At 40.8% G+C, this 27,190-nt stretch overlaps 1 protein-coding gene across 1 annotated transcript in view; it reads left to right on the forward strand.

Annotated features, from left to right (window-relative positions):
* The window catches only part of LOC142017453 (nardilysin-like), a 79,916-nt gene that overhangs the window by 29,917 nt on the left and 22,809 nt on the right, over positions 1-27,190 (forward strand). The window contains exons 9-20 of the mRNA XM_075002319.1: positions 2,830-2,903; positions 3,166-3,235; positions 7,984-8,061; positions 8,564-8,684; positions 8,773-8,831; positions 9,568-9,622; positions 14,196-14,300; positions 14,552-14,675; positions 16,082-16,168; positions 17,500-17,619; positions 23,944-23,995; positions 25,677-25,827. Of these exons, the coding sequence (XP_074858420.1) occupies positions 2,830-2,903; positions 3,166-3,235; positions 7,984-8,061; positions 8,564-8,684; positions 8,773-8,831; positions 9,568-9,622; positions 14,196-14,300; positions 14,552-14,675; positions 16,082-16,168; positions 17,500-17,619; positions 23,944-23,995; positions 25,677-25,827 (1,096 nt within the window). The remainder of the gene's footprint in view (positions 1-2,829; positions 2,904-3,165; positions 3,236-7,983; positions 8,062-8,563; positions 8,685-8,772; positions 8,832-9,567; positions 9,623-14,195; positions 14,301-14,551; positions 14,676-16,081; positions 16,169-17,499; positions 17,620-23,943; positions 23,996-25,676; positions 25,828-27,190) is intronic.

The following is a 27,190-nucleotide window of genomic DNA, read 5'->3' on the forward strand; positions in this document are numbered from 1 at the left end:
AAAGGGTCTTCCGGTCTCATCACAACAAATTTCTTTGTGAATGAGGATTGCATCTGTATCCACTACCAAAGATCCCAGCTGCAGCTATCATTGCCTATTCCATGGAAGCACATGGTTTTTCCAGTGTCTTCCTTGCTCAGGTGCTGATAAAAGAAATCGGCAGCCTGGTCATTTATTTGTACCTTCACTGCTCATTTCACCATTGATCAACAGGTTAGGAAATGATGCAGCAGTCATCGCAGTGATTCTCCAATCAGCGATTCATTAGATTCAGTCCCACCTCCAGGAAAGAATTTGGGAGTAAACTGTTTGGAATTGAAATGAACAAGCACTTAAAGAATTAAAAACAGTCACAAACTGAAACATTTGTTTAATATATAGAAATAATTACTTCTTGTAATTGTTGTTCTTTGAGATGTGTTATTCGCGTTCATTCCAATACCCACCCTCCTTCCCTTCATTTGGAGTAGGTGACAAGAAGGAATTGAAGGGAGGTCAGGTCAGGTCAGGTCAATGGGGTCATATAGTGAGTGCCATGAAGGCACCACTCCAGGGGGCTCTTAAGGGAAAAAGTTCCTGACATCTGTGCATGTGGCATGCATGCACCTGCTTGTAATGGACATGAACAACACATCTCAAAGAATAACAGTTCTGAGAGGTGAGTAACCATTTTTATATATTAGATTAATTTTCTCAGTTTGTGACAAGAAATTATTCTTGTTATTCTCTCATCTCATAGCTAGTATTTTGGTGGGTTAGCTGTATTGTAATATCAGAGTTAAGGCTTTATGCCACAGAAGTCAGAGAATCTCTGAATTCCAGAGAGCTCCCTGACATTGTCTACTTCAGCCCCTCGGGCTGCAGCCAGGCTGGCATATTCCTCCAGTTTTGTCCAGTTGTAGAACTGCCTCTCCTGAAAGTCATAGAATAGAATCATAGAATCCTAGGGCTGGAAGGGACCTCAAAAGTTCATTGAGTCCCGCTGGCAGCTGGTGGGGCCTGGAAGGAATCCATTGACAGTGACATGCTCCTCAAAGTCTCCCTGTAGGGTTCTAGTGATATTCCCTTGAATAAGGCATAGGGCAAAGACCCTACATCTCCCAGCCACCACTCTGGTGAAAGATGGTCACAGCTTCCATGACTTTTTGTTTATTGTCCATAACTAGTTTGTGATTTTAAAAATAACCAAGTCAAAACCTTAGCCTTAATCATGGGCAAGTGATTGACAAACACTCCCTGAAACTGAACAGTCTTGCTTACAAGATCATGTTTTTTTAAAGATGGATAAATGAACAAAAACATTTGGTCTTTGAAGTGCTTCTTGACTGATTTTTGTTTTAAGTGAACAAAAGTGTGTCACATTGATCTTTCCATTAGAAACATAAGAGTATGAAAAATCCAAAAATGCTTTCACAGGTCTCAGAAGCATGTGTTTAGTCTGTGTATGCATTTTAGTGACTCTTATTGGTTTTATTCTGAGTTTCCACATGGCCCATAGATTTATCTTGAAGCCACTTTTATACATTACTTGTTCCACATTCTCCTTGGGAAGTCAGTGAAGCTGCATTAATTCCACGTTCCCAGAATGTGGGTAATGCTTGAGGCTGGCTGACTGGGAAATTTAATGTTCTGTACTAACGATAAAAGGACTAAATATTGTGATACAGAACAAATGCTTCCCTTTTCAGTTTATATCAGCACAAGTATTAAGAAACCATATGTCACTCCTGTATTGGGTCTTCTTATGGCAGCACAAGGGCGTCAGATTGTCCATAATTCCACTTCCATTTATTTAAAAGTATATCTCCTTGTGCTTACTTCTCCTCCTATTATAAAACACGTTACTGTCTTCTACGGTATTTATTGGCGTTATGCAGGAGGCATACTAAATGATTCCTGCTCTCTTCCCAGGCAGAAATCTGGAAGGAAATTTATTCTGTTAATGCATTTCTGTGCAAGCAAATCTGCAAAGGTGACTGAGGCCTCCTCAAGAGGCAAGGTACAAAAATCTCTGAGTGACCTTACCCACACTTGCTCCAAACTTCTGTGGCATGTCATTGGAGAGGGATGTCACTGGGTGCATTGGAGAGGGTTCAGAGGAAGGCAACCAAAATGATTAAGGGGCTGGAGCACATGACCTATAAGGAGAGGCTAAAAGATTTGGGCTTATTTAGCTTGCAGAACAGAAGACTGAGAGGCGATTTGATAGCAGCCTTCAACTTCCTGAAAGGGAGCTCTAAAGAGGATGGAGAGAGACTGCTCTCAATGTGACAGATTGCAGAACAAGGAGCAATAGTTGGAAGTTATAGAAGGAGAGGTGTAGGTTAGATATTAGGAAAAACTATTTCACCAGAAGGGTGGTGAAGCACTGGAATGTGTTACTGAAACAGGTGGTGAAATCTCCATCCCTGGAGGTTTTTAAGTCCTAACTTGATATGGTCATGGCTGGGATGATTTAGTTGGGGTTGATCATGCTTTAGGCAAGGGGCTGGACTCAATGACCTTCTGGGTTCCCTTCCAGCCCTAGGATTCTATAATTCTATTCTATGACTTTCAGGAACAACGGGAGGAAACTGGAGGAATATGCCTGTAACTCTAGTATGTGTTTGTGGAAGTAGTGAGCGGCTGTTAAGTTTTCTTTTTAAATCAGGATGGAGTGGCTCTTTTAGTGAGTCCTAGTCCAGAGTCACAACAAAGAAGGAAGTATTCTGGTTTGATGAAAAGCTCAGATTTTTATAATTTTAGAACTATGGGCACAGAACAACTTATATTTTCCCCTTTATGGTTCTGTATCGTAAACAATAAATATCTTGCTGTAATTTTTTGAAGTGGTTTACCGAAACCGAACTTTGGCCATCTGACAGACCCGTTTGACACACCAGAATTTTACAGACTTTACAGAGGTAAGTAAATTTGTTTTTTTTCTGTGTTGGTAATTGTTCTGAATTGGTATTGAATATACCACTGTAGATTCTTTCTCTTTTGTGTTTTAGAATGGTTCATTTATCAAAATTGAATTAATACATTAAATATTAATGTATTTGTGACTCTTTCTCACCCTTTCTATGACAAGAAAACTCTCTTGCCCATTGCTGTTTCTTAGGATTAAAGAGACAGGAACAATCATACATTTTAATTAAAATGTATGCATTTTTTCCTGTTCAGTTGTTCCAGTCAGAAGTGTTCATTCACTGAGCATTGCCTGGGGACTACCACCACAGGAGAGACATTACAGGTAAGATGACACCACATCTTTTTGATGTCACACTGAGTAGAGATGAAAATTTATATAGAATCAAACAACCAAGACTTTCTCTTCTGTTAAATTCAGCAAGAAAAAAGTGTAGCAGGTCGAATAATAGAAATCCCCTGGTGTGCTGATCATGCCTTTGACACCCGTCTTCCTGCCTTCTGGGGCTCCCCACCACTCTGTCCTGCTGGGCTAGATCCTCTGGTTTCCTCCAGACAAGACACAGAGTTGGGGTTACTGCCCCCCTGCAGAGCAACAAAGGTGCTGGACCAGATCAGGTCTGCGAGGGCTCAGCTATAAGGGCTCAGTTTGTGTGTTGCTCCGCAAATTTTGACAGCATCAGCAATTTCTCTGGAATTTGTTAAAGGCTCTGGATAATAGGTTTCAGTATACTGAGTATGTCCTCTACATTCCTCTTTAATCTAAAGTTAGATACTTTGGATGAGATACTTCCATTTATTTAATAGCTGTGGTCTTCACAATGTTTTATGAGAATAGGCCAATTCCTAATAATTTGTTCAAAATAATCAACCACAGAATTCCATCAAACATTTTGAGGGAGAATTAGTTTGGATCCTCATGCTCTCTTCAGTGAAGCTGAAGCAAAATTGTTGTTCTGGAAGTATTTTGTGACTTCAGTAACATTTTCTTTTATTCCTGGAGATGAGGTGCTTTGGTCTCTGCTGAAACATTGCATTACATTGGCATTGCATCCATATGTTATTAAGCAACATCCTGCCATTTCTTCTTCTAAGTATCTTCTCATCTTTGTCACATTTGCAGCATTGTCTGTTACAAAACTATTCATGCGACAGTTGAATTGGCCTCCAGGGATGCATTCTATCATGACTCTTATTTTGAAATCGGTTTCTCCATTGTGGACACTCAGTTTTGAAATGCTCCTGCAGCGTAAACGCTCTTTTCGGAAATAACTGATTTCGATGTTCGAAAGTCGAAATAAGTTATTTCTGAAAAACCCTGCAGTGTAGACATAGCCTCAGTCTGTGTTGCATTTAGAAGCTCTGTCTAGACCCATGCTTCAAAATTCAGAGCAGGGCTGCAGCACGTCCTAGGCCTCCATATATGATGCCCCTTCCTGCCTCTCTTTCTTGCACTTGACATGTTTTCCCTTTTTACCCAGGGAAAAAAATTCGGGACTCTCTTATGCTCAGAAACCATGGCAGTTTTCTATGGCAAAAGTGTAGGGATACATAGGAAGCTGTGTGTGCACTGAATAATGGCTTCCCCTTTTCTTTCCAGTTCCCTCCCCATTCCTTTCTATGCTGCTTCTGTCTTTTCCTATAGATTGTCTCTGTCTTTAAGATAATATCTTAAGTAACTCCTCGGCCATACTTGGCCCAGCTCCACTACCACATAAGCACAGAACAAAAATAATGCTATCAAATCTGTGTCTTTCTTTGCTAACCTGCACTAGCTTAATTGTAGTTTAGAATATAGTTTGAGTAAGGATTTGTTTTATTATAGGCATATGCATTAAGAAGCCATTTTGGTATAGCTAACTTAGGCTCTGAAGGGCTTACTCTTTGCATCTTTTCTGTCAGCAGTAATGCAAGCAGCCTGCGAAAGAGACATGGCATGAGGGGCTTTTTGCAAACTACTTTTTCCTTCATCCTGTTTTTAAGAGATGTTGAGGTTATATTAGTAACGTCAGGCATGTATGTAAATCCTTGTTGTCTGCGACACTCTTTCCGATGGCAACTAGTGTTTTAGCTTTTTCACATCTCCCCTGATTGGAAAAGTACGTATTGTCAATTGAATTTGGATAAAGGTCATGGTCAAGGGTGTTTCCTCTTTGACTTTTTATCAAAATTAGGTCTTAAAAATAATACAGGTTGAGATCATCAGGAAACTTGGGGTACCATCGATTGTCACAAATTGTCACAAATTCGATGAAGTCAGAGCTTAATTTAGCATCAGTATTTAAGTACCATAAGGTAAGTTGAGCATAAGAACCCCACACTATCCTAGAGGGTGTGAGTCAGACAAGACCCGCACCAGAGGTGTATCACTCACCTTAAATCTCTCTCTGTTATCATTAGTCCTGATATCTTTGCTATGTCTGTTAAGCTTGCTGTCAGTTTTCTTAGAACAAACCCTTGCTTTTCCTCATTAACTTAACCAAAATCTTGCCCACTGCAATAACACCTTCCCCACTGAACTGAAGCAAGCTGGTCTTGGCTTCTAGAGGGTTCAAAGGAGTCAGTGAGTATTGTATCCTGCTTATACAACATAAGTTTAACCCATACATGCAGTTAGTCAAGTAACTTGTATTATTGTTATAACCTTGTTAAGTGAGATCCTCGATAACATCTTCGATTATAATTTGATATTAACTGTGTTAAACATCTTTAGTTTGTATCTGTTAAGTGCTGCTTGAATCTTATTGCATTGTTAAAATAAACAAACCATAAGTGCTGCTAAAAGAGTTGTCTGTGTAATCACTGGAAAGCCTGAAAAACTCTCATCTAGTCTGAAATAGACTTTGTTTCAGACTCTTGCTGTGAACTCAGGAGAGGTGCAAACCTTAATCTTCAACTTTAAGTCAGATTGGCGAGCCTTCCCAAATCCATGAATAACATTACCTTTCCCCCTGAGTCAACACTTTGGACATGTGACCTTAGTCTGGTGAGAAATGGAAATTGGTAGCCCAGAACTTTCAAGAAGGAAGAGTTGGTAGTTAGGCTGGACAGGCTAAAGCCATTAATTGATTTTTAAGAGACTGTAAGTATAGATTTATCATGTTTGTTTGAGATTTATCTGTAACTGTTCTTTTGAAATGAAAAATTTAGTATTTTATCAATGATTAAAAAAATAATTTTATTCAAATAAAAAATAATTGATTTTTATCAATCCTTATGGGAATGCAATAAAGTGGGTCTGTGATTTCTCCCTCCCTTCCCCAGTTTCTTGATAAGTAGTATGGGGTCAGAAGCACAGTTTGTGTCTGATTGAGGAAATTAGCTCAATTTTTAACAACCATTTTTGGATAATTTGTTCTCTTTTTTGCACCCTACCATGATGTTGGCATTTTCAATGTGGGCTACCCTAGGTACATGGGTGGGCACATGGTGAATTGTTGACAGTTTTAGGAATAAAAAACTTACTACATTCTTTCTTTTGGTGCTCTTTGTTTTCCAGGCTATCAGCTAGAACTTGTAGTTTGCAGAATATTGTGCTGAGAAGACATCAGGCTTCCTTTAATATATTCTTTTCAATACTGAATGCTTTTTAAGACTCCATGTTCATATTCCTAGTCTTTGCAATTGACTGTTCAATTGTTACTTTTCTGATATAGTAGGGTCTCAACATTCGCGAACTGAGGGGAGAGGGGGATCTCAGAGCCCTGGGGAAGTGACGGCGGCTGCTGGCACTCCTGCCCCAGCACCCAGGGGAAGCCGTGGCTGTCAGCGCTGCCCGCTCAGAGCCGCACGGAAGCCATGGCAGCCACTGGCGCTCCCCACCTGGAGCCCTGGGGAAGCTGCAGCCATCACCAGCACTCGCTGCCTGGAGCCCCAGGTAAGCTGTGGCAGCTGCCAGTGCTCCCAGGCCCAGAGCCTCAGGGAAGCCACGGCAGCTGCCAGTACCCCCAGTCCTGGAGCCCCAGGGAAACTGCTGCAGCCTCCAGCGCTCCGCACCTGGAGCCCCAGGGAAACTGCAGCAGCTGCCAGCACTCCCAATCCCGGAGCCCCAGGGAAACGAGACCACTCAGGAATAACTAAATTTGTGAATGTGGCACTCGCGAATGTCGAGACTGTACTGTACAGTGTTTATAAACACGTGTTTTACTTTTGATATTGCTGTGGTAATGAGTTCGGCTTCTTCAGAGTCAAACCACCGACACGTTGTATGCAATATCTATTTATAATATGGTTGTAGCTATATTACTTCAGTCTATTACGTTATCAGCAAATTCAGCCTGGTCTGTCTTTGGACAGTAGACCCTTAGAGAAAAACATAGAAGTTCATGAAGTTGTATTGGTGTTCTGAACCATTACTACTGGGCATTTCCTTTTGAATTGCTGGGAGAAGGCACAAACCTGCTGGAGGTGATATCTTTGAAGTAAGATATGCCCTAGAACTTCAGAGTTATGGACACTGTGGGACTGGAAATAGTTTGTAACTCTGCAATGTTTGTAACTCTGAACAACATGTTGCGGTTGTTTTTTCTAAAGTTTACAACTAAGCATCCACTTAAGGAAACTTTGAAACTTTACTATGCAGAGGAAAAATGCTTTCCGTGTGTGTGTGTGCGTGTGTGTGCACGTGCGCACACACTGCTGCCTGATTATGTACTTCCGGTTCCAAGTGAAGTTAATTGGTTGGTTCTTAATGGTTGTGTACGTAATTCTCAGTTCCTACTGTAAAACAAAGGTCATGACAATCTGTGTTCATTAAAATGTTGTGATATTTTCAGCCAAAGTACAGTTGTTAACTTCAGCAGCCTGGCTAACTTTGAGATCAGTAACAGTGTTCTCCCTATCTAAATTCCTTTGTATTTTCAAATGGACACACTGTCTTTTACATAGCGTAACTGTTTAAAGCTGCCACTTCATTGGTGAATGAAGTGGACAGTAAATTTTTAACTGCTTGTCTAGTGATTTGGAATCTTTGGATGAAAGATGCTACCTAAAATATCTGTATTTTGATTTGCTAATTATTAACCAACATTAAAGTTTTACCTCTTGGAGTGACATTTCTTTAACTGTTTTTAGGGTGAAGCCACTTCACTATATCTCCTGGCTAGTAGGACACGAAGGCAAAGGCAGTGCTCTTTCCTTTCTTCGGAAAAAGTATGTATTTCTTTAAATGTGAGACTTTAACATGGTGTGCATTGATATAAAGGCTGCACATGGAAATATTTCTGTAAACAAAAATGGAGAAATGTGATCTACAAGGCCTGGGACAAACTTAGTGATTCCCTATAGGATTTGTAGTAGTCATGTGACTTAAGCAATGCAAAATACTCTTAAAATGTACTTGGTGATGTCTTTAGTACTTAATGTAAGATATTCCAGACACAACCCTGGAAACACTTTCACTGAAAACTTGAATTTTTAAAAATATTTTGGTTCTGAATAAATAAAAAAAAAGATATTATGGCCTGTATTTTTTTAATTTCAGGGTTTGTATACTTGTAGAAATCTATATTTTTTCTTTTTGTTTTGGATTAACTTTTAAATTCCTTAAGTGGCCTCCATTAGGCAGGTCTGAAATAAATTTGAACAATGATGCTGTGATTGCAATTAAGGTTTTTAACTGCAGTAGTTAATAATGGATATAACTCTTCGATAGATTTTGGGCTCTTGCGCTATATGGAGGAAATGGTGAAACAGGATTTGAACAGAATTCCACCTACTCTATATTCAGCATTTCTGTGACTTTGACTGACGAAGGTTATGAGCACTTCTATGAGGTAAACTTCCATTACAGCTTGGATTTCTTACGATTGTACAATATCCAAAAGTTAAAGGGAGTTAATCTGTTTGTATTTCTGTCTTCAGGTTGCACATGTTGTATTTCAGTATCTGAAAATGTTGCAGAAAAGAGGGCCAGAGAAAAGGTAATTTGGTTTGAATCATGTTATCTTGATACTGGATATCACTTAGGTTTTTCCTTTTTTCCATATTTTCAGCATTATTGTATTCTCTTTGTGTTGACCCTCTTATTCTGGAGTAAGACTGACTTTTTTTTTTGTTTGTTTGTTCTTTGGAAGGACAATCTCCTTCCAGAATAAGATTAGCTAATGTGAGATTATGCCAATTTTTACAAGTACAACTGATAAGATTTTCCTGTATGGATGCAAGCCCGTAGTGGAAGACGAAAAAAAAACAACAGATACCCCAAATGGAAAACTCTCATCTTTGAAAGAATTGCTAAAGACTCCCTTTCATGCCACATCTTTCCCAAATACTCAGGTCAAGCTGTTAAGTGTAATGTAATGGTTAAATTAAGAGGCTGGGTGTTAGTATTTCTCAGTTCTGTTGCTGGCACTTCCACTTATTTCATGTCTGTCACTGATTATTCCTTCTTTAGTTTCTCCATCTGAAAACATGTGATAAAAACTTGTAATTGTAATGAGGATTGATTGAAAAGTGTTAAATCCTTGTGATTGCCAGACAAAAAGAGTTGTATATGTGTACATTTTGTGCACAGTCACCATATTATCCAGGTCATATAGATATACAAATTATTATTACTGCAGACAAACTGGCTTAAATGTTCAGCCTCATACTTTGTTAGAAATAGTCATTTGATAAGTTTGTCAGGGTAACAGATAAATGTTTTTCTTCCCACAGAATTTGGGAAGAGATTCAGAAGATTGAAGCTAATGAATTTTATTTCCAAGATCAGGTATTAAATTAATCTTAGAATATTTTCTCGGAATATATAGAAGTTAAGCCTTAGGTTTTTGAATTATAACTGGGGTGTTTGCTACATAACTTGCCATAGTCATTGAGAGTTACATGGTTCTGGCCTCATGAAGCTTTAAAATTATAGTCTTAAATAGATGAGGAAGAAGGAGCATATGTTAAGTAGAGAGAATGTATATTCTAGTTAAAAAATGTCAAATGCTATGACTTATGGAGTAATTCTTGAATAAAACCAAAATATAATTTGATTTCTTTGATATATGGTGCAGTCCCAAGAACAGTTTTCTTCTTCCTCATGCTTTGTTTTCTCCCACTTCTTAAGGTCAGTTTCTCTTTGTCAATCAGTTTAGCTTGTATGATATTTGTTGCAGGAGCCTTATCTTTTTAATCTGTGAATCAAGGTGTACAACAATAGATGTTTTAAAATTAAGAGTGGATTTTTATTCAAATCAGATTTTTAATTAAAATTAAATACAGTTTTTAAAATAAACCTGTTTGAAAATATGACAGCCTATATTAAGACTTAAACTTATTTTATTAGTAAAATTATTTAAATTAATTTAATTTTTAGACAGTACATATTTGCTTCCAAATATTGAAGTCAAACTATGACAGCCATACAGGATAAACCTCTCTAATCCAGAATTCTCTAGTCTAGCAACATCTGTAGTCCGTCATGATTTTAGTTAGCCAGATGACCACTTACAGGTGCGGCCAAATTTCCTCCAATCCCATAGAAATTGTTTAGAGCCACCAGTCCTGGGCTTTCAGTGTTCTGTGTTGTTATTTAGGTGAATGTCTTCTAAGAGCCCAGTTAGCAGTGGAAGTGTTGGTAATGCTGCTAGACAATATTGATCTCCCATAAACTGGCACCGGTCAGGTCCCAAGGGTGCCAGATTAGAGAGGTTTAACCTGTAGTTTATTCTTCACCTGCAGAGAGAATATTTTCTTCATTTAGTCTATTCAGCTAATTCATTTTAATGAGTAGATAATTTAAAGTTAAGAAATTGAGAATTGAAGAAGTCAGAAATCTTATTTTTCTCCCTCTACAGAGTGTTATGTCTCAAATTTTTGAGTAATAGCGCTGTCAAGGCATATGCAGAGTTCTGTCTATATTCTGTCAACAGAATGCCTTATGTGTGTAGATGCTCCCTGAGTTATGTCAACAGAAGGCCCCGTCTGTCGACAAAACTCTCTAGTGTAGACATAGCCAGTTGCTGTACTGGAACCCGTGGGGCATGCCTGTAAAGCCAGTCCCATATTCCCACCAGTCCTTTTTGGCCTCCTTGGACAAACCTTCCCCAGCACTAGTGTTGGAACATAGTACTTAATCAAACAGGGGGGTCAGCACATGGAACTCCAGCACCTAAGAAGCTGTACCTGGAGAAGGGAGGGGAACCCACTCCTCCCCACCAGTGCAGTCGTCATCATCATCTTCTGATGAAGCAATGGTGGGTCCCTCCCAGACAGGCAATTTCCCAGTGACTTCAAGGAACATCAAGCTCTGCTTAAAAGGGTGGCTACCAATTTTAACTTAAAACTTGAGGAAGTCATGGAGGAGTCTTTATGTTAGAGCCTCTGCCTCAGCCCACGTCATGCTACCCATTCACCCAGGCTCGTTCTTCAATTCCACCTGCTCCTAAGAAAGCAGAAAAGAAGTAGAGTTCAAATAGTTGTACCTACATCCTCCAGTGGTATCATTGGTCACGTCTGCTGTTAAGAGAAGTGACAGGCGGGGCAAGTCAGTGGCATACCAAAAAACAAAGATGCCAAGAGACTGGATTTATTTGGCAGAAAGGTTTATTCAGTGCAGAGCCTGCAATTTTCTGTACCTCACTACCAGTCCTTTAGGCAGGTACAGTTTTAACCTGTGGAACTCCCTTGACATATTCAAGGAAGGCCTTCCCACAGAACGGAACCCAGTTCAATGTTTTAGTGTATGAAGGTACAGCAGAGCCAAGGGCAGTCCTTGATATGGCCTGGGAAGCTACTGACTAACTGCCAAGATGGTTGCCTCCATGATTGCCATGAGGCTCAGCTCCTGGCCGCAGTCCTATGAGTTATCCAAGGAGATGCAGGCCACTATACAGGTCCTCTTGTTTGAGGGAGCAGGACTATTCTTCAAGGTCAGAGTTACAAAATGCCGTGACCTTAAGTACTCCCATGCCACCCTCTGTTTCTTGGGCCTCCTTTCATCTTCCACTTCCCCTCCTCCACCTCCACAGTCCAGGTGCTGGGGGACTATCTGGCTGGACACCTATAGAAGAAAGAATGGAGGCAACAGGTCTAAATGGTAACACCTGTCATCTTCCAACTTGCCTGCTTAGTCTGGGCCTTCCAGGAAGCAGGGAGGCCAGAAGCAGTAATTTTCAGGATGCTCTTGAGGATTATGCCCCATTGACTTCCCAGGATCAACTCTCATTTTTCTTTGATCACCCCTACCCCTTTCATTTAGCCTGATTTTGGCTGACCTTGGACCATTCTGGGTTACACCCTGCAGTTTTTGGCCTTTCCTCCCTCTCACCCCTCTTCCCCATCTCTCTTCAAGGATCCTTCTCATGAGCAATTCCTCATCCAAGAGGACAAGAACCTCCTGCATCTGGGGCAGTGGAGAAGTTGTGACGTGAAAGGAAAGGGTTTCAGTTCCTACTGCTTCATAATTTGTAAAGCAAAAAGGGGCTGCCCCCTGACCTATTTTAGAAATGCATTGTCTCAGTAAGTCTCTCAAGAAGGTGAAGTTTTTCATGGTTACCCTACGTTTCATCATCTCCCTGGAGCTGGGAGATTTGTACATTGCACTTGGTTTGAAGGATATATATTTCTTTTTTCCCCAGGAACATATGGCTCTTTTGCTTTATGTTGGGCCAGCACCATTTCCAATTCATGGCATTGCCATTTAGTCTCTCATCAGTCCCAAGAATATTCGTAACAGCAGGGCCTGTGTATCTTAGGGAGTGGCGTGTTCAAGTTTATCTGTATCTCAAAAACTGGTCAATAAAGGGTTGGTGCATCACGATCAGATACATCAGTATCTCAATCTGTTTTGTTTTACCTGTTGCAACTTGGGACTGCTAATAAACAAGAAATGTCAACCTTAATCTCAGTACAATACATAGAGTTCATTGGAGCAGTCCTTGAGTCTACTTAGCTCAGAGCTTTCCTCCCCAAGAGAGAAGGAGAGAAACCAAAGCCCAGAAAGGATCTCCATGCAAGGGGACCTAATGCACTCAGTTCCCTATGATTTTAGAGACAAATGTCCTCAGCACATCACAATATCAGGTTACAAGTGAGGGAGCTGTTGTGGGGACACAGATTGCGTGAAATGGTGAGTGTCTTGCTTGTCCTTGAAATGATGTGGGGATTCATACAGCAATGTGTTTGACAGAACTATTTCAACATGGCCACACATTTTTTATTAGTGTGGCTGCAGCAGTGCATTCCAGGTCTCCTGAAGCATTCTGGGTTTCTTCAATACCATATTTGAGAGCAGTGCTTATAGAGAAAATAAAACCAGTTTGAGTTGTGGGATGGAGTTAGGCTAAATGGTTGAATTAGTGCAGCAGTAATGATATCTTTTGGTTTCCCTTCACTGGTAAGAAATTATTATAGTCATACCTGTATTTAGTCACATGTGAGCTATAGACCTTGGTCTAGGTGTGGTCTAGCCTCTGGTACAATTAGCACCTTTAATAAAACACCCAAAAAAACCCAAAGTTAACCAACAATGTAGGTCACTGCTACTTGTGAATTTGAGGCATATATGTGTTCCAACCAATGATATCTTGTAATGAATTTTTGCTTGCTGGAGGCAAGACTATAATTCTAGTCAGGATAACATGGCTATACTCTTTGGTTTTGTAAAAGTAGCATCAGACCTTATAATTTCTTGGTAGTTAATTGTTATACAGGTCTTCATTCTTTCTTAAGAGTGGCCCCCTAATGTAGCATGGTTAAGGAGAAGTATGAGTGCTTGGTATCTGTGGCCGTGTCTACACGTGCCCCAAACTTCGAAATGGCCACGCAAATGGCCATTTCGAAGTTTACTAATGAAGCGCTGAAATGCACATTCAGTGCTTCATTAGCATGCGGGCGGCCGCGGCGCTTCGAAATTGACGCGGCTTGCCGCCGCGCGTCTCGTCGCCGCGCGTCTCGTCTAGACGGGGCTCCTTTTCGAAAGGACCCCGCCTACTTCGAAGTCCCCTTATTCAGGTACTTCGAAGTAGGCGGGGTCCTTTCGAAAAGGAGCCCCGTCTGGACGAGACGCGCGGCGGCAAGCCGCGTCAATTTCTAAGCGCCGCGGCCGCCCGCATGCTAATGAAGCGCTGAATGTGCATTTCAGCGCTTCATTAGTAAACTTCGAAATGGCCATTTGCGTGGCCATTTCGAAGTTTGGGGCACGTGTAGACGTAGCCTGTAAGAGAGTTGTTTATGAATTGCATTTAGATTCAGTAACCAAAACCAAACTCAGCAGTGCAGCATACAAGCTCTACTCAGAAAAAATATTTAATTTCAATTGCTGGTGTGTGTGAAACACAATTGTACTCATTTTACAGGCTGATCCAATTGATTATGTTGAAAGTCTTTGTGAGAATATGCATATCTTTTGTAAGGAGGACTTTCTGACAGGCAATCAGCTTCTTCTTGAATACAAACCTGAAGTAAGTAGCGCTGTATTCTCAGTGTGTCTATTTGAGCTGTAGAAGTTATTTATTGACAATTTACAGGGACTTTAGGCATATTGAATCAGTCTTTCTAGGTTAATTGGATCACTTGTAAACTTTTTGAATGAAGAAAACAAATCACTTCATTTAGGAGTTTCTCTTCTGAACTTTTTGAGTAATTTAAAAATACAGTTGGACAGGAGAAGCTAAATTTGTATTTATACTATGTTATTCCTTTATCTCTATAGATCATTGCTGATGTCCTTAACCAGCTCTGCCCTCTAAGAGCAAACCTTGTTCTGTTGTCTGCTGCCAATGAGAGAAAATGTCATCTAAAGGAGAGATGGTTTGGGACACAATACAGTGTTGAAGGTAAAATGACCTTGGTTATGTCCACACTAGCCCCCCACTTTTGAAAGGGGGGTTCTAATGAGACACTTTGGGATATGTTAATGAGGCACTGCAGTGCATAATGGCGGCCACGGCACTTCAAAAGTGCCGCTTTCAATCACGTGCAGCTCACCTACATGGGGTCCTTTTTGAAAGGACCCCACACACTTTGAAATCCCCTTATTCCTATAACCAAATAAGAATAAGGGGATTTCAAAATGTGTGGTGTCCTTTCGAAAAGGACCCCTGTAGATGAGCCACATGCAATCGAAAGCAGCGCTTTCAAAGTGCTGCAGCTGCCATTATGCTAATGAGGTGCTGAATATTCATTGCAGTACCTCATTAGCATATCTCAAAGTGTCTCATTAGCATATCCCTTTCAAAAGAGGGGGGGACTAGTGTAGACATAGCCCTTCTGACGTGTTTAGAGATCTTTTAAAATGCTCATTGAGGCTATTAAAAAGGTCATGGCTGTGTGCTTGTGGATGGGAGGATGAAGTCTCAGCCATGATCCTGACTTCATTATGAGTCAGTCATGGCTTTGTGTTTTGGCAGCACTCCTCTCATTTGAAGGGCAGAGCCTTTCTGCTGAAGGAGAAAGAGGGATCTTAGTAAGCTTTCTTCCCCATCCCAAATTAATAATGAATGGTGGTGAAAACATATGTAGTGAAGGTCAAGATAAGCTTATTATGGTTATGTCTACGCTAGCCAAAAACTTCAAAATTGCCATGCAAATGGCCATTTCGAAGTTTACTAATGAAGCGCTGAAATACATATTCAGCGCTTCATTAGCGTGCGGGCGGCCGCGGCACTTCGAAATTGACATGGTTCGCCGCCACGCGGCTCGTCCAGACTAGGCTCCTTTTCGAAAGGACCCTGGCTACTTCAAAGTCCCCTTATTCCCATCTGCTCATAGGAATAAGGGAACTTTGAAGTAGCCGAGGTCCTTTCGAAAAGGAACCCCATCTGGATGAGCCGCTCGGCGGCAAGCTGCATCAATTTAGAAGTGCTGTGGCCTCCCGCATGCTAATGAGGCGCTGAATATGTATTTCAGCGCTTCGTTAGTAAACTTCGAAATGGCCATTTGCATGGCCATTTTGAAGATTTTGGCTAGTGTAGACACAGTCCGTGTGTTTTGCAATGCACTTGATTTTAAGTTACTAAGCTTGCTGGAAGTAGGCTTTAAAAAGAGTCCTTAGAGGAAAGAGTGAAGGTGAGCCAAATGGCATCAGGAAAGGAGTCCAGTCATTCTGCAAACAGACACTAGAACAGAAACATCAGAAGGCAGGTTTGTACTTCTAGGAGGAGTGCAACAAGGTGTTGATGCAGTAGCTACTGCCCTATGAAAACTATCTGCTGTTAAAAGTCTAATTTCATGTTTTTCACAGGTATCGACAAACATTGGAGTAATTTATGGGCTAGTGACTTTCAGTTAAATCAGGACTTGCACTTACCTGAAGAAAACAAATATATAGGTGAGTGAGACATTAGAATTGTTTGAACTCTGTCATGCTTCTCTTCCCAAATCCGCTCAGTTTCAGAATGGGAGCTTCTGAGAAATTATCTTTTTCTTTTACATGAATATGTGGTTTTAGATTAGCGATGGACAGCCCTGAACAGTTGGCCTTCCTTCACCTCAGTGGCCCACAGCAGCTTGTTGACCCACTGAGGTTCTACTTGTGGCCCCATGCCCCTCCCCCAGTCTGCCCTAACCCCTATTTGCCTTTCATGCACCAGGAACCCTGCACTTTCCTGCTCCTTCCCCCTCCCTCCCAGGACTTCCAGTGCCACAAATGGCTTGATTTGTGCTCCATCCCCACTTCTACCCTCCCTCCTAGAGCTGGAATGCCACAAACAGCTAACTTGTGGTGTTCCAGCTCTGGGAGGGGTGGGGAAGGAGTAGAGATGGAACATAAATCAGGTGAATCATGGCTCTGAAAGCTCCGGGAGGTAGGGGGAGGAGCAAGGAACTGTGGTGCTCCAGTGTGCAAGAGGTGAACGAGGTAGGGGGATAACCAAGGGGCCTGCAGGCCATAGCTGGAGCTCTGGTGGGCTGCAGGATACCCAACACTGCTTTAGTGTGTTCCTTTTAGAATAGGGAGAAAATGTGGAAACATACTTTCAATACTTTTACGTTTTAGAAAAAATGAAGAGTCCTGTGGTACCTTAAAAACTAACAGATTTATTTGGGCATAAGCAAATCTGATGAAGTAGTTTTTACCTGTGAAAATTTATGCCCAAATAAATAGGTCAGTCTTTAAGGTGCCACAGGATTCCTTACTGTTTTTCCAGATACAGACTGACACGGCCACGTCTCTGAGACTTTAAATTTTAGATCACATTTCTTCTGAGAATGTCTGTTTTAAGATCTTCTTAGTTCATAGACCATGCAGCAAAACAGAATAGCTGTGATGCACTCATGAGTAGCTTGCAATAGATGTGGGCCTTAGAACTTGGTTTTCTGAAAGAGTCTGCATTGTTTGGTTGTCACTCTTCTTTTGAGAAAAATAACACAAACTCATACATAGCAAATGGATCTGTCATCTGAAATAAAGCAAATGAAGAACTTATCTTTTGAGTGAGATTTAATAGCCTATCTGTTCTTCACTTCAGGAATGGCACTGGATATGGGCCAAAGGCCTAATACAGGGTCTAAATTCATGACCGTCAGTTCCAGAAGGCAGTGTGCTATTAAATATGCTATGGTGACATACAGAAGTTTGCTTACAGTTTTAAAATATGCACACTTGTGCTGATGCTTGTGGCTTTGAAATATAGTAACCCACATACTCTTTTTCTATATTAGCCACTGATTTCTCTCTGAAGGCATCTGATTGCCCCAACATGGAGCATCCAGTCAAAATTCTGAGTACACAACATGCCTGTGTGTGGTACAAGAAGGACAATAAATTCAAAATCCCCAAAGGTAACATCTGTTAGGTGGTGTATTAAGCAAACTATGCAAAACAAAGCTTTTCCTATGTGATAGTATTGGTACCTAGAGAGAGTACTGGTCATTTGTTCAGAATTAGACTTTTAGTTCTCTTTTCTCTAAAATTCAAGCAACACAGAGCATCACTGTTAAATGTTGATTGGCATTTTGATTATATGCCCCTTTTGTAACTCCTTATGGTGAGCATACAGAATTATCCTTCCAAGCTGTGTCTGTTGAGTACTGGGCAAGTGTCTAAATGTATTGTCTTACTTCACTTTTCATAGCTGTTATTTTTCATAGCTATTATAAGGAGATGTGCACCCTTAACTGTCCAATTTCCTTCACCACTGTAGAGAACAGAAAGGAGCTATTTCTACGCTCAGGCTGTCATCCTCTGGGACCCAAAAAGCAGGTATTCACACCTGTGTTAGCACGAGCCTCAGTAAAATCTTTGAGTGACAGATCTTTTCACCACAAGTCTGGGCTGGGGAGCTGCCAGCACGTATTATGATTCTTGTCTCTAAGCCAGCTGTGGTGGCTCTGGCCTTTATGGCACCAACTTAATTGACACCTGCTTCTACTCCAAACCCTACAAAGTGGTCAGCCGCATCTGTTATGGTACTGACCCATCCCATCAGGTACAAACACTAACTTCTTGGCCCTGGGGGATGTCTCTAAAGAGCCATCTTCCAAACAGAGGGAAGAATGTAAGGACTCCAGCACTGAGAAGCAAGAGTTCTCAGTGTCAGCATCATCAGAGCTGCATTCACAGCTTTCAGCACTAGAGAACACGGCTCCAAAGTAGGTTGGTGTGGGTCTGAAGGAGTTTCACACATGAAAGTCCTACAGACTCCTTCTGTTTCTCCAGGCTTTAGCTCTAGACCCCTTCTCAGATTGTGGCTACTCCCTTGTACATCAGAGATATTCCTGGTTGTGCTACTCAGGCCTGATTACAGTAGCCCAGGTCCTCTTTAGTGAGAAGGCTAGTGAAAGTCTTGAGAAAATCACATATGCCAGAGTTACAGCTATATGTTTTGGCTTTCTTTGGCCCTCCAGTTTTTGTGAGATGCGTTCCATCCTCCTGTCAGCCTTCCAAGTTACAAAGTCAGGATTCATCAACAACTTTTAGGCCTATTACTTGAAAAGGATATCCCCCTCTAGCCAGTGGGAGGAAACGACAGCACTAGCAGAGCAAAAACTTCCAGTTGTCCTCAACACAGTTTACCGTCTGTCCCTTCAAGCAGCCAATTGGATATACTCCGGAGCAAAGTGACAAAATCCAGGTTCTCATCCAATAGCTCTGCATCTGGTAAGAGAAAACAATGCATAAGCAGACTCTCTTACCAGCAGAAGTCAGAACCAACATAAATGGTCCCTAAATGCATTGGTGACTTCCAGGTTTTTCAGGAAGTGGGCCTATCTGAACGTGGGCCTACTTGAATCTCAGGACAATACATTATTGCCCACTACGATGGATGAAAGCATGCAGAGACAAAGTAGTGGACTCCTTTTTGATGGAGTAAAGCAAAAAACCTCATTCTCAGAGTGCAGTAAAAATCAAGGATGGATAAAAAGTCTGTCTGGTAGGCTCAGTATGATCCCAACAGTACTGGTGTGTAAACATGGTAGAGCTGTTCAGAAAACCACTTCTGTCACTGTCTCAAAATCTGCTGTGTTGGAAAAATGGACTCCCAGTGGAGGCATACCCTCTGATGACGGGATAATTTGCTAGTCGTCACAAGCAAGTCTTGTTCAGAGAGGGTGTATAGCATACTGTTTCACGCTAGGAAAAGATCTTCTTTGAAATGTTTTGCTCATCGGTGGAAAGAATTTTCATGCTATTTTTGAGTTAACAGTTGGTTCCATCATAAGCTAAGATCTCTGATTCTAGACCAATGGTGAGCAACATGTCTTAGACCTTGTTTGGGGGCCCACTTCTGAGATCTCCAGACCCAAGAGATATGGACTCTCAAGGAGGTGTCGTTACATATAAATGTCAAGGGGCTCAGAGCACTCCAGTTGGCCTGTGAGCTGGTCTTGCTACGTGTGTTCGGCAAAGTGGTTCAAGTCCTCATGAGCAACACATCCTCAGTGTTCTGTATTGACAGGAAAGGAGAGGCATGCTCTATGACAAGAGGCGCTCTGTCTCTGGGACTTCTGCATCAGCCACAACATCCATCTGGAAGTAGTCACCTCTTCCATCTTCCAGAGGTGGGATTTTCCACTGGTGGATCTGTTGCCAAAGGGCAAAACATAAAGTGACATCAGTTTTGTACCCAGCAGGAGCTGGTCAGAGGCTCTCTCTCCAATGCCTTCGTCCTGTTGTGGTCCAAGGTCTGAGATACATGTTTCCACTGATTCTTCTCATTATCTGGGTTTCAGTAAAGAGCAAGAGAGACAATGTCCATGTTATCGTGATTGCTCCAATGTGGCCTTGCGAGCGCTGGTTTGGCACATTCATGAACATGGCACCATGTCCACCCTGGGTCCTTTCCAATAAACCAAATCTGCTGTCACAGGACCATGGTCAGCTTCTGCATCTCAGCTGCAAGTCTCTGCACCTCTTGGCATGGAGGCACTGTGGTTGACCCTGATGGAATATGCTTGTTTGGAGGAAGTCTAGTAAGATCTTCTTTGAAGCAGGAAGCCATCCATGAGACTGACTAGGCTGAGTGGACAAGGTTTGCCTGCTAGGTATCAGAGCATGGTATCTCTCTCTTGCACTCTCTGGTGCAGTTCTTTCTGGACTGCCTGCTGTAACTCAGAAAACAGGTGTGGCCCTTTCCTCCATCAGAGCACGTCTTGCAGCCATTTCTGTGTTTATGACAAGTTAATTCAGTGGGTTTTGGGGTTTTTCCATGTTGTGAGGGGATTACTAAAGGGTCTCAAGTAGCTCCGCCTTACAGGTATGAAACCATGTCCCACAATGGAACCTAAATCTGGTCCTCTCCAGACTTGCTGGGCTACCCTTCAAACCACTGCAATCCTGCTATTCTTTCCTACTTGTCCTGGAAGGTTGCGTTTCTGCTGTTTGTGACGTCAGTGAGACAAATCTTAGAGATCAAAGTTCTGACCTTAGAGAACTGCCTTTCATGGTCCTCTGCAAAGATGTCACTCAATCTTCCTGCCAAAGGAAGTTTCTTTCTTCCATGTGAATCAGGACATATATCTGCCCCTGTTTTGCCTCAAATCTCACAAGATGGCAGAAGAGGGACATCTAAATGCCCTGGGTATCTGGAGGGCCTTGGCCTTCCGCAACCACCCTCCTCCTTCACTTTTGGAGAGTCTGACAAGAAGGAACTGGGGGTGGGCGGAACGCATGGTGCCGCTTATACTGCGCCATGAGATTGCCTCTCCACAGGTCACCACAGCTGCTCTCCTACCAATACCGCTGGGGGAAGATCTTCCAGCAGCAGTGCATGTGTTGAGCACACACATCTAATGTGTGCAATGGAAATGAACAACATATCTCAAAGAACACCAGGCACCTGTTTTCTTTGAGATGTGTATCCTATGGGTGCTCCATTACCCAACCTCATTTCCCTCTGTTCCAGCGTCTATATTGTGGGTCTTTGTGAGGGAAAAGGCAGTGAGGGCAGTTCACCCACACAACCTCATTGCACCATTGGCATGGGGCATAAAGATGTGAGGGCTGAACAGGCATTGCTACTAAAAACTCCAAAGATGCTGGTGCCTCTGAAGTGGAGCACCCATGGGAACATCTTGAAGAACTCCAGTTACTGCATAAGGTGATTAATCTCTCCTTTGTCTTCTGACCCTGGGCAGTTGGCTGGGGAATCAGAGAGAAGATGGTCAGTTCTCTGAACAGTGCCACATATTTTCAATAGATTGTGAAGCTAGGGAGGAGCTACTGTACATGGAAGACAGAGTAATGACTGAGTTTTAATGAATGAGAGAGCACCAAATATCCAGAGAACTATAAAATAACAGCAGGGTAAATAAATTTTACTGTTTTCCTTCTACAGAATTATTGTAGAGGCAAATATACAAGGAATTTTATGTTTTTCCTGTCTATGCAGAGGTCCCAAGCACCTGTAGTTTTCTTATGGGTTTCTGTAAAAATATGCAGAATTATCAATAGGATGATTCAAACTTTGAGTATTTGAAAGGAGTAATTTGTTTGGTTAGACCTATACATCTTCAAAAAGTAAAATTGGAGCCAAGGCTTAAGAATCTTAGGGACTTGACAAAGTATTATAACTGAATTGAAGGACTAGGCCTTAAAAACTTGCGATGCTATTACAAGGGGTCCCCTTTATACATCACCCCAATGTACGTTGTTTTGCACTCACATTGCAGACAAATTGAGGGCAAAGATGTAGAAATTCCCCACTCTTATGTTGTCACGTTTCTATTTGAAATTCGTGGCCGCCACGTTAGCATAATGTAATGTACCAGAATCCTCTACACCACTTCTTCCGCCCAGCGTTCTCATATTGCGACTAGCTGTTCAACACACATTCTGTGCCCCGTTGTTCCTTGTATTGTACTTTATGTATTTGCCATCTGTCAACAATGAGCAAGAGTAGTGCAAGTGCAATTGAAGGCACCAAGGTAAAGAAACAGTGCAGTAGTATTGTGTTAACCACTAAATTGGATATTATAGATCATAGTAAAAAGGGTGAATGAGCAATTGACATTGCTTGCACTCTTAACTTGCCTGCCACGAGTGTTTGTACAATAGCGAAGAATGCTTCCAAAATAGAAAGCAAGCGTAAGCATACTTAGAAGCTTTCGGAGGTAAAAATAATGAGGCAAAGCACTGAGATAATGGAGAGAATGGAATGTTTGCTGGTATTATGGATAGAGGATCTCCATAACAACAACACACCGATCAGCTTAGCCCTCATTCAAGAGAGTTCTTTAAGCTTATATGGCAATCTGAAAAAGCAGTCGGGAGAGGAGTCTACTTCAAATGAAAAGTCCTTCAAGGCTGCCCAAGGGTGGTTTCACCATTTCCCAAAAAGGTATAGTTTCAAAAACGTAAAGATTCAGGGAGAAGCAGCCAGCACTGACACGTGCTGCAGAAACTTTTCCTGACGAACTTGTACAAATCTTAGAAGAAGGTGGCTGTCATTTTAAGCAGTTTTTTCACTTGATGAAGCTGGGCTATATTGGAAGTGCATGCCTTCTCAGACGTATATTTCTGTGAAAGAGAAGAGTGCTTCTGGTTTCAAAGCTGCAAAAGATAGACTTACTCTCCTTTTAGTGAGCAATACCAATTAAGTCCCTATCCCAATGTATTTACATGCATTCTTATTGTAGAAAGTTCCCCATTATAAGTCATATGGGCACCATTACTGCATGTGAGGTCCCCACCCCCTGTATTTACATGTATTCCTATGGGGGAAGATTCCCATTTATATGTCATTTCGCTTTACATTGTGATTTTGCAGTCCCAAACTGCGACGTATAAAGGGGAACCCCTGTACTGGTATTTTCACTGATTTTTCATTACTATGAGCAAATCATTGGATCCCTTTGGGTCTTATTTAATTGGGAGGAAAATGCAGATGATGCTGGGATAGCCCATTAATGTTTGTAAAGAGTTTTTAGAATGTTGAATAGTAAGTGCTATGGAAGTGTTCATTACATAGGGAGCATCTACAGTATATCTGATACCACAGTTTAGCTGCTTGGCAGATGTTGCTTCCTTTAATGGAGTAACTGAGGGCAGAATTTGACACCAAAAACATCTTACAGGTGACATTGCCTGGGAGGGAAAGAACCAACCTAGAGTTTGGAGGTCTAGTAGGCTTTTTGTAGTTGTTGTTGTTGTTAACCTACTTTTCCCAATGTGTAAACTGAGAGAATTGTGGTATGGGATCATTTTTCTTGTTCTGCTCAGCAACAGGACTCATTTTAATTTTCAGTGAGAAGATTTTAAAAATAGAGTACAATTATATTTTTTGTGCAGCATCTTGAATAGTTTTTAAAAAAGTATAAAATTAATTTATGTAAGCAAACCTCATGCAACTATATAAATATATGATGCTTTCCATCAGTAATTTTATCTCGAATAAATACTATAACTGCTGCCGAAGTGTGGTCTGAATATCCTGAAGTACAACTTTATGCTTTTTTTTTTAAATCTTCTGTGAAAAAAATTATAGTAAGTAAATGTCAAGGGTGGAAATTTCTATGCTGATAATTTAAGATCTTTGAACAACCATTTACATGTAGTTCATAAAGTTAACTGTTTGGAGGTAAGACATGATATGGAGAAAAGATACTTAAATTTGAAGATGCCATTGTTTATACAGATGGCTCATATCAGCCTTTTTCAAATTTCAGCTTATATACATTTCCATCTGATCTCCCCACTGATACAGCAGTCTACAAAGAGGTGAAGATTTACCTTTTACTTATCTGTCTCACAAAACAAGATACAACTATAATTGTAGTATAGTAGTAGCCGTTAAAACTCCTCTACAGGTGAAAAAAAACCGAACAACTGATAGACCTTCCTTTGAATGAAACAAACCTCAAGATCATAGAAATCACAGAAATGTAGGACTGGAATGAGCCTCAAGAGATCACCTTGTCCAGTCCCCATGCTGGGACAGGATTAAATATACATACGCCATCCTAACAGGTGTTTGTCTAAATCCAGAGATCGGCAACCAAAATAGCAAGAAGAGACATTTCTTCCAATTTGGTAAAAAACTCAATAATTCAAGAGCTGCAGTGCATGTGAATATAGATGGCCATTTTTAACCCCTATTTTAAGAACAGCACACACACAGTGACCTGTAATGCAATACAGGTTTGCTGCAGGATGTTCACAAACCTTTTACGTATTTCATTTCCTCACACTTTACATGTGTGTTTGTACCACTGTCTTCCTGACTTTTGCTCCCAAACCTTCTATCTCTGTGGGGGATGCTAGAGGGAGTTAGCCAACATTTCAAGATCACATATCGTTTGCTATTTAGATATGAGTTGTTCATTTTTGGGCTTTTAAAACATTCACCATTTATTGAAAATAATATGGAGGGTTTTTTTTCTGTTTTTTGTTTTCTTTAAACTTTGTAATGATAGTGTTGTGAGCTACAAAGGAGTCCTTAAAGAGATGCATGTGGCTCTGGAGCCACAGGTTGCAGACCTCTCCTAATCTGTTCATAAATTCTCCAAAAATGAGGATTCCACAACCTCTCTTGGTAATTTATTCCAGGGTTTAACTATACGTATAGATAGAGTGCTTTTCCTAATATCCAGCCTAAAGCTTCCTGACTGAAAACTAAGCCGATTGCTCCTTGTTCTACACTCAGTGGGCATGGAAAACAGTTGGTCACCATCATCTTTATAACAATCTTTTATATATTTGAAGTCTGTTAGTATGTCCTTCATTTTTTTCTTCTCTTAACTAAGCAGACTCAATTCTTTTAGCCTTTTTTTATAGATCATGCTATCTAAATGTGTTATTTTTGTTTTTCTCCCCCGGATTCTATGATTCTGTACATATTCTTCATCATAACACTTCCAATGCTAACTAAAACCGAGTCTCCGAATGCCTTTACACAAATAGCAATAACACATAATTTTCTATGTTACCACTCCTAGATTCACCAAACAAATTTTAATGAAAGCTGATGTGTAGCCTTAAAAAAATCAGTTAAATGTAACAGGCTTTAACCTGCATATCCTGCAACAGGCTGATTTTTATACTGTCCTGAAACACTTTGCAATTTGAGTAAGTTTCTCTTTTGATCCAAAACAATTTTAAATTTAATCATTAAAACCCCCTACCTAGTACTTTTGTGTGCTTGCTTAATAAAGAGAAATAGATTCCTGTCTTTCAGGGTTTTGCTTTGCCTGGGCGAAAAATCTGTGTAGAAAAACTAATGTTTTTGTACTGGTGTTTAAATGCTTAAGTTTCAAGTGTTTTTAGTTGCCCAGTGAAATAGTTTATTTCTATTGGATACTTTTTTAAAAAAAATCTGAATACTCTCAAACCTATTGACTTTAAGGCTGTTTCATTTTCCTCTCCCCATTGATTCCTACCCTCATGTTCTTCATTCATGCAGTGTTGTACTTTTTGAGACTTTTGTAAATATCCTTTCACACAATCTTGCTGAACTGGCATACGAAGCTGATGTTGCTCAGTTGGAATATAAACTGATATCTGGAGAGCATGGTTTGGTCATTCGAGTGAAAGGATTCAATCATAAATTACCTGTAAGTACAGTATCGATGTCCTCTTTACTACAGATCAGCTAGCCTTTTGCTGAAAGTTACTTTCTGAACAACTCAAAGGCTTGAAATATTGGTGTTTTAATTTCAATTAATTTGTTAATGGTTTTACAACTACTAAAATAGTTTTGCATACAGCTATCTCATAGATTTCCTGCAGGGTCACTTAGGAACCAAGTAGAATCATTGTATGCGTACTTGCAGGTTAGCACGAAGATGTGGCTACGTCTGAACAAGAGGCTTTTCCTGGAAAAACTGGGCTTTTGTTGGGAAAAACGGCAGTGTCTACATACAAAATGTGCTTTGTCAACAGGTTGCCTGCAAAACCCAGCACATCCGCTGGCAGTGTTATACCTTTTCCCAGTCAGGTATAACACCTCTCTCAACAGTGTTCTGTTGACAAAATAGTCCTGTAGATGTTCCAGGGCCCTTTTGTCAACAGACAGGGCTTCTGGTTCACCAAGCAGACCTGTTTGCAGGGCTTGCAGTCAGTTGTTCTGTCAAGAGAGAGCTGGGCAGTCTGGCTGCTCTCTGTCAACACAGCGCATTGCTCTTTCAATCTGCTTTTATGTGTAGATGTAATCTGTCAACAGAAGTTTTGCTGGCAAATCCCTTCTGACAGTGACTTCTGTCAACAGAGGTTTCTCATGTAGATGTAACGTGTGGCAAGTATTGATAAGAAGTAGGTGGGAAGGGAGTGAGAATAAGTTTCTTTGGTGCATTGGAGCATAAAAATCCAATTAAAAGATTCTAAAAGTAATAAGATCTGGCATATTTAGTCACAGTCTTTAAAAATATATTCTTTAATTGCATGGCATGATTAGGATCTTTGTCATGTAATAGCAAACTAACAGTCAGGAAGTTGTCATCTTTGCTTTCTGAGATATGGAGCTGGAGACTGGAAAAGGGCTGCTGAGCAGGTGAACACAGTAAAAAGGCAGGAGTCTTTTAAAAGTTCCATATGGAAAGTTGTTGTTTTGAAAGGTGCCTCACTGTAATTTAATATTTATGTATCATACCAAAACCAGAAAATGTGGTATATTAAACTTCTGTCTTTTTTTACTTGTGTATGTTTGTATACACACATACACTTAGCTGTTCTTAAAAAAAATTGAATGTTTGTTTATTTAATAGATAAGTGTGATTATAGCTCATTACTTAATGCCTTAAAATTACTGAACAGATACTTACTCAATCCTGTGGGAATTTTGCAATTTTACTATGGTTCCAAGGACAAAAAATTGCAGAATTACCCCAGGACTAAAACACATTGGCTGGGTCTACACTAGCACCCACTTTTCAAAAGGGAGATGCTAACGAGACACTTCAGGATATGCTAATGAGGCAT

The sequence above is a fragment of the Carettochelys insculpta genome, chromosome 9, assembly GCF_033958435.1.
Source record: "Carettochelys insculpta isolate YL-2023 chromosome 9, ASM3395843v1, whole genome shotgun sequence".
NCBI classification, from domain to species: Eukaryota; Metazoa; Chordata; order Testudines; family Carettochelyidae; genus Carettochelys; species Carettochelys insculpta.